The sequence below is a fragment of the Dendrobium catenatum genome, unplaced genomic scaffold (assembly GCF_001605985.2).
Source record: "Dendrobium catenatum unplaced genomic scaffold, ASM160598v2 fragScaff_scaffold_1284, whole genome shotgun sequence".
Classification (NCBI taxonomy): Eukaryota; Viridiplantae; Streptophyta; class Magnoliopsida; order Asparagales; family Orchidaceae; genus Dendrobium; species Dendrobium catenatum.
This window is the reverse complement of record NW_021319746.1, coordinates 1507703-1519544: the sequence shown is the minus strand read 5'-3', so window position 1 is coordinate 1519544 and position 11842 is coordinate 1507703. Positions and strand designations below refer to the sequence as shown.

At 36.2% G+C, this 11842-nt stretch overlaps 1 protein-coding gene across 1 annotated transcript in view; it reads right to left on the bottom strand.

Moving 5' to 3' along the window:
- Positions 1-5321: 5321 nt before the first annotated feature.
- Positions 5322-11842, bottom strand: part of LOC110099380 (ras-related protein RABB1c) — a 35064-nt gene continuing 28543 nt past the window's right edge. Inside the window, exon 6 of the mRNA XM_020826499.2 lies at positions 5322-5556. Within this exon, the coding sequence (XP_020682158.1) occupies positions 5464-5556 (93 nt within the window). The 3' untranslated portion in view covers positions 5322-5463. The remainder of the gene's footprint in view (positions 5557-11842) is intronic.

The window sequence follows — 11842 nt, the reverse complement described above, 5'->3', positions numbered from 1 at the left end:
CCGGTCTCGTAGTATGCCTTAAATAGTAGGTAGGTCCCTTCTTTTCAGGGATCCTAAATCCTACTTATCTGCGTCACAGGATGACGCTACCTCCATCCTTCTCTCACGCATGTGACTGATTGCCTGATTTTCCTTTCTACAGTTTCTATTTAGTACCCTAGAGCCTCCGAATGCTGGTGTGGACCACGCATGTCTGATTTAGCCCTTTGGGACCCTTCTTTCCTTTTGAGTAGGACTTCTTAGTCTACCCCTTGTGTCAATCCCACTTTAGGAAATGATAATGTATGATCCTTAATCAAGAGTTTTCTCGGGCTTCGGCCTGGGATGTAATTAACCACGGGGGCTTGCGCCCGTGGGAAACTTGGCCCCACATCTACTAAACCCCATTCGAGCCTTTGTATCAGATGGGGGAAACCCGTGACTAGGTCGTGTATATTGCCACCCATCGAGGTGTGTTGGTGAAAGCCTCTATCCTCAATGGTTAGTCGTATGCACGATCCAATCTGTCCTTCCAATCAACCCGTTCGCGTGGTGCTCTTTTCGGAGGTCCACAGGTTTCTTACTACTTGTCTAACTACTCGTATTAAGGTCTAGTACTTTCCTAAGGTGATAGAAAACCCAAACCTAGCCTCTTTTCCATAGTGACTTTTTGGACCCTTAGTTTAGTTCCTAGAAGGACTCGGGACTTTCCAAAATTGGTTAATACAATTTAAACTTTAAATATCATTATCCTAAACTCTTAAAACTGATTAACAAACTGAAATAATTAAAATGCACCCTAATTCACTAATATTTGAATTTCAACAAAATTTTCCTTTTCTGGCCTACAATAAACCTGAACTTTAGATAATTTTAACTAATTACCCCACTTAGGATCTATCCAAACCACACAAGCCTTACACACACATAGAATTGCTTGCTAGGGCACCACTTCTAAATTTAGGCTAGGCCGCTGGATGTTTATTTTCTGCTGTGTGCCAGAGCTTTTCGTAGTTTTCACTGCATGCTGTTTGAAATCCTTCTCTCACGCATGTGATTGGATGCTTGATCTTTTATTTTATTCAGTTTCTCTCTAGTACCCTAGAGCCTCCGAATGCTAGTTTGAGCCACGCATGTTGACTGAGCCTCTTTGAGACCTTTCCTCCATTTGCGTAGGATTTCCTAGTATATACCCTCGTGCCAATCCCACTTTAGGAGAGGATAATATATGATCCTTAATCGAGAGTTTTCTCGGGCTTCGGCCTGTGATGTAATTAACCACGGGGGCTTGCGCCCGTGGTAAACTTGGCCCCACATCTATTAAACCCCACTCGAGCTCTTGTATCGAGCGGGGAAAACCCGTGACTAGGTCGTGTATATTGCTACCCATCGAGGTGTGTTGGCAACAGCCTCTATCCTTAATGGTTAGTCGTATGCACGATCCAATCTGCCCTTCCAATCAACCCGTTCGCGCGGTGCTCTTTTCGGAGGTCCACAGGCCATAGGCAGCAATCGACGTTACATGATCCAAGGAGGCTCTTCCTCTCATCGTCCCGTTGACAATCAATTTCAATCCACTAAAGAAGAAGCCACCTACTACATATACAATGAAGCTCGCATCACCCCCTCTAGAATGCTAAATCAACATGCACTAAACTATGAGGTGAAGAATCTTTTTGCCTCCACTACTCTTCAATCCTTCTCACTCTTGCATTCCTTTTCAACTCCAAACTCCTACATGAATTTCTTGTAAACCTTAGGATTAGTGCCGATGTACCCATCATGACTTCCTATATATGTCTCCATCTTATAAAAATCAATAAAAAAGATTTAAGGGAATACATCCATCTTTTCACAAAAGGACCTCCACCCCAATCCATGGCCTTTATGACTAATTTTGATTGGAGTGCGGTAAATCTAATTACCTGAAATGTTGCCCTAAATCAACACCAACCTTTAGTCCACTCTTTAAACAAAAAGCATGTATTATCCATCATGTTATTCAAACCTCAATCAAACTTAAAGGTGGAGATCGTGTTAATATCACTCCACTCCTTTCCTTGGTCACATACTTCATCATGTCTGATACCCAATTTGATGAACCCCAAATGCTTGTCGATTATATCCAAAACCTAACCCTATTCAATTTCCCTCAACAAGGAGAAAGCAACATATCACCCTTGGTCACATTATTACTTATATTATGGAAAAGAAATACAAACTTACCAACCCCGCATCTCCCGACAATGTACCTATTTTCTAGAATGATGCTTCCTTCCATTTTCTTTTCGATCATCAACGAGGGTAAGAGCCCGAGGAATCTAATTTTGATAAAGAAGGGGGAGCTTCTCTTGTAGCTGCACTTGTACTAGATCCAATACCAATACCACCACATGCACCATTCTACCACTCTTACCCTCATGAGGAAATAATACAAAGGCTCGACGGACTAGAATCCCACATAAACTCACATAATCAACAACAAGAAGAAGCATATATGGGGTGGTTTGGGGAATAATTTTCCTTGATCCAAGAATAATTCTCTTCGATCCACAAATATTTTTAACTACCACCACCACCATGACCTGATCAGGGGCCTTCCTAATTTTAGTTTTTGTGTGATGTATTTCATATTTTGTATTTTCTTTCATGTCTTATGTGTTTCTCCTTTTTGTTGATGTCAAAAGGAGGAGTAAGTGTTTGGATGTCTGTATGTTTGCACTTATTAATTACTTTTCTTTTGCTTATAAATTTTTTTGTGTTCTTTTATTCTTTTGATTTCTTAAATTTTTTTAATTAATATAAAAAATTATCTTTCCCCTATTTTTAAAATATATCACCCAGTGAGAGGGAGATTAGGAGAAAACAACATTAATTTGCTCTTTCAACTAAAAATATTTGTCATCATAAAAAAGGGGGAGATTGTTGCAATCTAGGATTCCTAGCTTATGATTTGTTAATAACAAATATAATTGATTGAGATTTTATTTCTCCAAGCATATATATTGGATATTTTTTTATCTGTGCGCACTAACATTTCAGGTATATCATACATCACTCAAGATTTCTAAAGACTAAAGTTTGGGTAGAATAGGATGTCAATCAAAAGAGCATGTAATTTTAACTTTCTTATATTTTCTATTTCGTGAGTTTGGTCATGTAAGGGTGTATGCAAAATTAGTGACCGTGCACACACACACGGGGAGTGAGAAAAATTTGAGATGAAAATTTTTTGAACTAATCATATAATATAATTATAATTATATTGTATGATCTATTATATGAAAAAGAGATCTAAAGACTACTTGAATCATTAATTCTAATGAATTAATCATACTATATAATACCGATCTTACTATTTGATTTATTTTAATCTGAGAAACCCTAGCCGCCAGATAAATTAAGTAAGAATTTTAAAAATAAATTTTGAACTAATCGTACTATACAATATTCAAAATCTTACTTAAATTATCCCTATGATTAGTCAATCAGATCAATGCCTATTAAATGTCGCTAATATTATGATACGATCTTGATCATACAGTACATTTGACAGAGAAGAAATCTGGTCATCCCAAATATCATACTAGATGAAACTTTAATTTTTGAACTAATCATATAGTAAAATATCTATATCGTAATGTACAAACTATTGATATTACATGGACCGTATTGTACGATGTGAATCGTGTTGAACGATTGACAAAGACAATTTTCAATTGTCCCCGTAATGGTCTTGTATGAATAGAGAAAAAATTAAACTAATCGTACTATACAAAGTTATGATTGCACTATACGATATGTTTGCTAAAATTGTACAGTTCGTCTGAATAACCATTTTCATCAGGCTGGATGTGTCATGTTTTTAAACTAATCATATTTTACGAACCCAGATGATACTGTACGAATAGAGATGGGCCAAATTAGAAAATTAGGGTTTTTTGAAGCCTACTACATAAGTAACCTTTTGAAGTCTTTGTAAAAAGGACTTTGACTGTTGAAGGAACTCTGAGGGAGATTGTTCTTTGTATGAGGGAGGAGTGTGAAGGTTTCAAATGATTTCTCTGGGTAAGCTTGCACTTAGTTTCCTCTTATGGCCTTTGTCAGTTCCTGAAGATTCTCTTGGGAGAGAAGCTTCAGAGTCAAGAGTCTTGGGGTTCTCTGCCTTCACTAGGAGGGTAAGAAAAGATTGACGGTTCTCTGCCATCACCAAGAGGATGAAAAATGATTGAAGGTCCATTGTCGTCACCATGCGGGTGACATAGCTTCTAGCTCTCCGCTGCACCAGGTTTAGTTGAAGTGATTCTTGTAAGAGCTTCTCCACTCTACTGTGAGGGCAAAAAGAGAATCACTATAGTGTTAGTACAATACCCTGAGTGGAAGACTTTGGAAAGTGAACGTAGGTCAAAATTAATCAAACTACTATAAAATCTTTGATGTATTTTTAAATTTTCTTTATTTTAGTTTTGAAATTTCAATTTACTACACAAATCTCATCATTTACTATCAAGTACAATTAGGTTAATTTTTTGTTTGCTAAAAGAAAATTTTTTATATCTTAATTGATAAATTTGTGCCTTAAAATAAAAAAATATTTTAAACTATGCTTCGCTTCCCGTATTTGGCATTAGCTAATGAATAAGATATAGCATCTGTTTACGATATCTTTTTCAAAACACAATCATATTATCATTTAGCAATTATTTTCTTACTCTTTTTTCAAAATCTTCTACAATTAAAAACTGCTTTTACAATCAAAATATGACCAATAAAATATTTTCCTTATAATAATTTCACAATCAATTTTATAAAATACTTCAACATTCCAAAAAATCCATTACTAAAAAATTTAAGAAGTAAAAAAATTTAAATTTTCAAAATACCTTCACTCTTTAATCTCCTCAGTGCGGTTTAACAAAATCTTCTATTAATTTTAATTTTATAACAATTTTAGCTCAAATTTGAGTAGGCAACGGACAAAGGCTTCATTCAGAAAACTTCCAAAACGGCTTTTTAGTAAAAAGTTTTAAATTCAGAAAATTTTTGTACTAAAAAATTGTTTAAAAAAGTAAGAAAAAAATCGTCTCAAACGAAACCTAAATTGGATACTTAAAATAATCCAAAGTAAAATAAACATTCCAGGAATTATCTCGTTCGTCTTCTCAATATCGTAATAGCACCTGTACATAATAACTGGTTCACATATCAGCATCAGCAACATAACATTCAAAGAGAACTAAATACAGAAAAGAGAGGGAGAAAGTAGAGCAAAACAAACCAAAGAAGCATAATTCATCTTTCAAAAAAAAAAAAAAAAACAAATCTACACATAAAAAAAAAAAAAAATACAAATCTACACATAAATGAGATTGATGGAAATCCAAAAGATGTACACAACGTTTGAAAAAATAAGCTTTAAGGTCATTGAAGGTCAAATGGAGATGCAAATTACAGTTTACCATTCATAGCTTCTGCAGAAGGTGCTCAACTGCAGCAGTTACCAGCCTGGGATGAGGATCCTTCCTTCCCGCCTGCAGCACCGTGGATTCCTCCGTATCCAACTTTGATGCCGAATGACTGGAAGGGAAACAGTCAAATTACCATCAAAAAGTTTGCACAGATATGTTAGAAAGCTAATGTTGCATTTGTTTCTACAACAAACCCGCAAAATAATAGAATATTTCTTTATATGACTAGTGGAATGTTTTTTATAATATTTTAAGGAATACAGTATATGTGGGAGCTGGTTTAACGCTTGATTAACAGGTGCACTGTTGGTATATAAACATTTTATAGCTGGAAATGACCAAAAACGATACAAGGGAGCAATAGCACACCTTCTATGGTCAAAATTAATAAAGAAATATTCTATATCTATAATGCAAGGGGTGAGCCATTTCAGTCAAAATAAAACTTGAAGCCGAAGTGGCAGAAGTTGCCAGGTCCGATCACCGGACCTAAATTTGTGTCCGGATTAGTGCGCTTTTAATGCATTTTTGATATATTTTTTGCAAAAAGGCAAGCTAATACATAATTTTAATTACCTATTAGTTGTTTTTTTGCTGCCCTTTTACTGAGTATTTGGAAAAATAAAGCAAAAGCGCAGCAAAAACGCAACAAATATCTTACTCATTGAGTATTTGCTGCGCTTTTACTTAATTTTTCCAAATACTCAGTAAAAGGGCAGCAAAAGAGCAGCTAATATGCAATTAAAATTATGTATTAGTTGTCATTTTGTAAAAATACTTCAAAAGTGCAGTAAAAGAGCATTAAAAGCGTAGGCAATCCAGACGCAAATTTAGATCCGGTGACCAGACCTAATAATTTGACCGGAAGTTGAGATTGCAGAAGAAACATCTATGATGCAAGGTGGCGCATCATCAAAAACAAATCATGAATTTTTTAACTTGCATTTTACCTTAATTTATGAGAAGAGAAAAATCAAATGTTAGATGAAGAACTGGCAAAATAAAAGAGATGAAGATTGAAAGAATTAAAAGAATGAATTCTCAAGGAATAGAGGCAAGAGGTGATAAGAAAGAAAGAAGAGGCCCACAGCTAAGAGAAAGGACAGACAACGAGAGAAATCCAAAGGAAACCAGCTTCTTTATTCCTTAATCAACCATTTTCAATTACAACCCAAGGCCCACTATTTCTGGTAGCAGTATAAATTTACAACCCTATTAAAATTAAAATAAGGGAAAAAACAAGTTAAGTGGCAAATAACTATCCTACTCTTGACAAATGACAAATTAAGAATTATAACAAAATAATTCAAATAAAAAATTGATGGGATAATCATGTTAATAAAAGCTATAATTATGATGAAAGGCGTGATCAGAAAAGCTAAATAAGACTAAATCAATAAACACAATGACTCTTTATTGAAAACCGAAACAGTCAACTGGCACTGTCAATTCCTCTGGGGTACGAACTCTAATTCGATGAGTTAGAAATATTTCTAGAGAAAGATCTAGAGATCCTTAAGTATATTGTTATCCTTCAAAAATCCACCCTATGGTAAATTCATCGTGGGAAGAGAAACAAATGAGAAATCTATTCCAAAGAAGATCTGACAAAGGAGAAATCCAACTGAATTATCCAAGATTCTTTTGGGAAGTTCTCAAGTCATCTACAAGTTTCCCAACAATTTCAGAATGATCATAGCAAGCCCTAAGAAGGGGCCAACTAATCATGCCTGATGATATGGGATTTAAATGTTCATACCAAAATGGCATTTGGTAAGGACTCAAGCAAAAATTTTCTTACAATTCTATCAGCAAGTTCTTGTCAATCCAGCATAAAATTTTTGCAGTAGATTTATTTAAAATTTTTACTTATATTTAGGATTTCCTAGATTTTAAGAAATAGTTGATATTTTCTATTGTTTCCATTTCTATAGAAATAGTTGAAATTTTCTTACTTATATTTTGTATGTATCATTATGTGTATTGTGCAATGTGCATTAAAAACAATGAGCACTATTATAACTTTACAAATTTGTTCTATTTATTTCATTTAATTTATATGCACTATTATTTATTTTTAAAATATTAAAAATATAATATTATGTCCAATATCTGTTTGTATCTTACATATTCAATGATGTGTCTCGTGTCTGTATACCCGTGCCCGTGTTTGTGCATTCTAGATTCTAGAAGTTTGTTGCTACCGTTAGATTACAATTTTTATTTTCATGATTGAAGTTTGTTGCTACTTTTCTATTATCTTACAATTCTTGCTACTGTTCAAATCCTACTTGCATGTCGATAATCACATGACTGCTACTTCCCAAATGCCATCTTGGATCCAAATTTAACAGAAAAAAAAACTAAGTTCGTCCAAAACTCTAACAGAGGATCCAACAATGGCGGAATCAAACGGATTAAGCAATACCAGAGGATAAGATGAAAGGAATAAGAAACATATAAGAGATTGTTACCTTCCAGCGAACCTCTTTCGTGTTGAATCAAATGGAAGATAGATCCAGCAGCGGCAGAATCAGACGGGCGAACCCTAAACTGTGGCGGAATCAAACAAATGAGTATCCAACAGCGGCGGACTCACGTGACGAAAGAAACAGACGGACGAAGAAGCGAATCAGACGAAGGGCTCGGGCTCGCACTCGCTTCCTTCAAATGTGTCGAACAGTTTGGTAGCAACCTTCATTCGTGTGTGACTCACGAATCGTGAGGATTAGGGCAGCAAAATAATAAAACCTAACTAAACTATTTTAATCACATTTAAAAATTAAATATTAAATTATCTTATAAATAAAAAATATATAAATATTAAAAATATTAATAATTATATTAAAAATCCCTAAACAAAATAACGATCGCTATTTGCGCCATGTTCCATACGCCACTGTCCACATGGCGCAAATATCACACGCCATTTTGAACCCTTGCACCGCACCATATGGATAGCGCCGTCGATGCGCCACGCCTCATTGTCCACAGTGGCATGCACTATTTTGCACAATTGACAAGTATGCATAAGACATGCACAAATTTATCGCATAAGATGAACCAAAATTAGTGTTTGCAATACGGAGTACCAATAATGAGTGAAATTCATCCCCATCTTTGTTTTGCTGAAGCATGTCAACCATTCTAAGGGAATCCTTATTTATGAGGTATGTGAATGCATTCTAATTCAAAAAGAAACATTTTTTTTAATTCTTTTAATAATAATGGTTGTTGGGAAAGGTATTCATTAGAAATTTTTAAATCAACATACAATTCGACACAAGGATAGCATCTTGTGGGCACAATCAAGAGTTATTATGCCAGAAGCTCCACAAGTTATTCTAGCCCATTCACCAACAATATCAGGAGCACCACAAGTAAAGATGTAAATGCCCTTGAATAGTGCTCAGAAGAAAGAAAAATATTCTCTCCACAAGCATGTGGAACTTAAAAGAGATGCCCATGATCCAAGAGGATCCCAAGATCCTTTAAGAAGTTCCCAGGTCATCTACAACTCTCCCAATAACTCTCGAATGATCCTCTGAAGCCTAGTAAAGGGGGCTAGCCATGCCTGAAGATGCAGGATTCAAACAAATTCTTCAACAAAACTATCCCCAAGCTTTGGTTGATCAAAAATAGGAATGTTGCTAGAGATTCTTCCTTTGAATTCCTTGATTATCTTTTGGGTTTCAATCAATTTCTTAGATTTTTTAAGTAGCAGTTATTTTTTGGGAGGTTGTTACTATTTCCATGGAGTAGTTATTAGATCCTAAAAGATTATTTCTGCTTTTAAGTTGTAATTCATATTTTCATGATTGTTATAGAATTTGAATGTTTTCTAATTTATTAATTATTTATTTTTTAAATAGGGAAATATTAGGATCATTGTAAGCCAAAAAGAGTTGAATGAAATAGATTTCAATTTCCACTCACCTTCTTCTCTCTATATAATTCTTCTGTCCTTTCTTTCTATATTTTCGCCGAACACTGCAACCGCAAGTCTTCCTAACCTTCAATTTCTTTAGAGGAGCAACTTCTGAATGGATGAATTAGGGTCATCATAGTGGTCAGGAAAGAGTTTGTTGAGTCTATAATTTTGAGAGTTTTTGGCATTGAATGCATAAGACTCTTCTTACAATGGCTATGTGTTGAGTTTCACCAACTTAGCAACATCGACCCTCTAGAGGGCTGTAGGCCGCCTATTAAATGTTAAAGAAAATCTCTATTTATAAAAAGCACTTGCATTTTATCCTAATGCTATTAAAAGGGAAAAAAGAGTCCTCATTTTGTTCTATATATATATGTTGCCCTTATACCTCAAACCACATATGAAAGGATCAAACTGGTGAGTAAAGCGAACGCACCTTGGCGCCACGTGTCACTTGAAGGATCAAACGATCCTGATTGCCAAATGGATGGCGCCGTTGCGATCAGGACGTCGAATTCGGCTAGGTCGAGGCTCCATGCAATCGAATCGTACGAGATCAAGCCAAAAGGGATGACCGACACCTAAAATTAAAGCGCGAGACTGATCAAACAATGTCGGATTGAATAACAGACTGCATCGTTGTGTTCGGAACATCGACGATACCCCGAATGCACTATCAATTTGTTTAATTGAGGTTGTGCACGCAAATCGAGGCGGCCCATGTAAAAATTATCCTAATCATTGCTCAAACGATGTCAGATTGACGAACGGACTGTGTCGTTGTGTTCGGAACATCAATAATATCCGAAATACACTACCAATTTGTTTAGTTGAGGTTGTGCACGCAAATCGAGGTGGGCACATGTAAGAATTACCATCGGTATGCTCAAATGACGCACAATCTTGAAACGGACTGCGTCATTGTGTTCAGAACATCGATAATATCCTAAATGCACTAGCAATTTGTATAATTTAGGTTGTGCACGCAAATCGACGTGGGCACATGCAAGAATTACCATCGGTATGCTCAAATGACGCCTAATCGTGAAATGGACTGCGTCGTTGTGTTCAAAACACCGAAAATACCCTATATGCACTACCAATTTGTTCAATTGATGTTGTGCACGCAAATCGAGGCGGGCACATGCAAGAATTTTTTTCGGGGTGCTCAAATGATGTCCGATCATGAAACAGACTTCGCGGTTGTGCTCGGAACAACGTCAATACCCTAAATATACTGTTAATTTGTTTAATTCTGATATTCGATGAATTCGACATGTTTAACGAGCGAAATACACGCAAAACGAGAAAATTGACATGCAAAACGAGGAAAGCACTCAAATTGATGCATTTTGACTAGACTAATACTGCTTGGACATTCTAAATTAAATACAGAAATGACTGGAATACCAAAATGGCATTAACTCAATAAAATTTCAGCAAAGTCAGAGGCCGAATAGGGAAATAAATTAAATGCAATACCTCGTTCAATCGAAATCCGGCTGTCTCCCATCAAATCCCGTCGTTTCCACGCAGCTGGCTGTGGTTCTTGCTCTCGTAGTTAAAACGAAGCAAAGACGGACTCGTTTTTTTTTTACACACAGAACTTCAGCTCTCAGTTTTCCTCCCCTCACGCTTGTCCGTTCCCTTCAGCTCACAAGCCCCCTTCTGCCTCCAGCTTTTCACCCGCTAACCTCACTCAAGAAATTCCAGCCAAACCTCCTTATCCGTCAAAAGCCAGATTTCACGCCCAAAAACTCCGTCCACACCTCAGGGTTCTAAACAACAACAAATCGCCACATCCCCTCTAGCAACAACTTTTAGAAGGGAAAGGACTTCTAAGAATCGAACCAGCTCCCCCTTTGCTGCAGAACTCACTGCTGCATTCCGACTCTCCGTTTCGTGACATCTCATTAAGAAGAGTGCACAGTTACCTTATTTAAAGAAAAAAAAAAGTGAAGAGAAGTGGGAATAGTAAGGTGAAAGAATCTTTCCTTGAGGAAAGTGCAGAGCTTCATGAAAAGCTACAGAACTTTGTCCATTTGTTATTAAATGAGTTTTATAATTCTGTAATTTGTTTATTCCACTCACATAACCCACTATGTTGTAACCAGCTTCTGACATCTTTATGCACCCATGTGAAGTCCCACAGCACCTTTGCAAAACAACTCAATAACAAAACGACATCATAGCATGGTACAAGGTAGTTTTCTGCACATCACTACAGCAGCCCCCTTCCTCATTTCATTGAATGGAGTGCAGTACAGCAGCAGCTTTTTCTCTCTAGTTTCCTCCCTGAAACTCATTCACGTGATGTCTAAGCCTATACAGAGTTTTGTCCTTTCCCAACCACTTTGTTCCCTCATACGTTTGGCTGATTTCATCTGCTTGCCTTTCTAATCCGGCCCATGCAAACTTCTCTGCACTTCAAACTTAAAAGCCCACCAACTAGATTCAGGCCAAA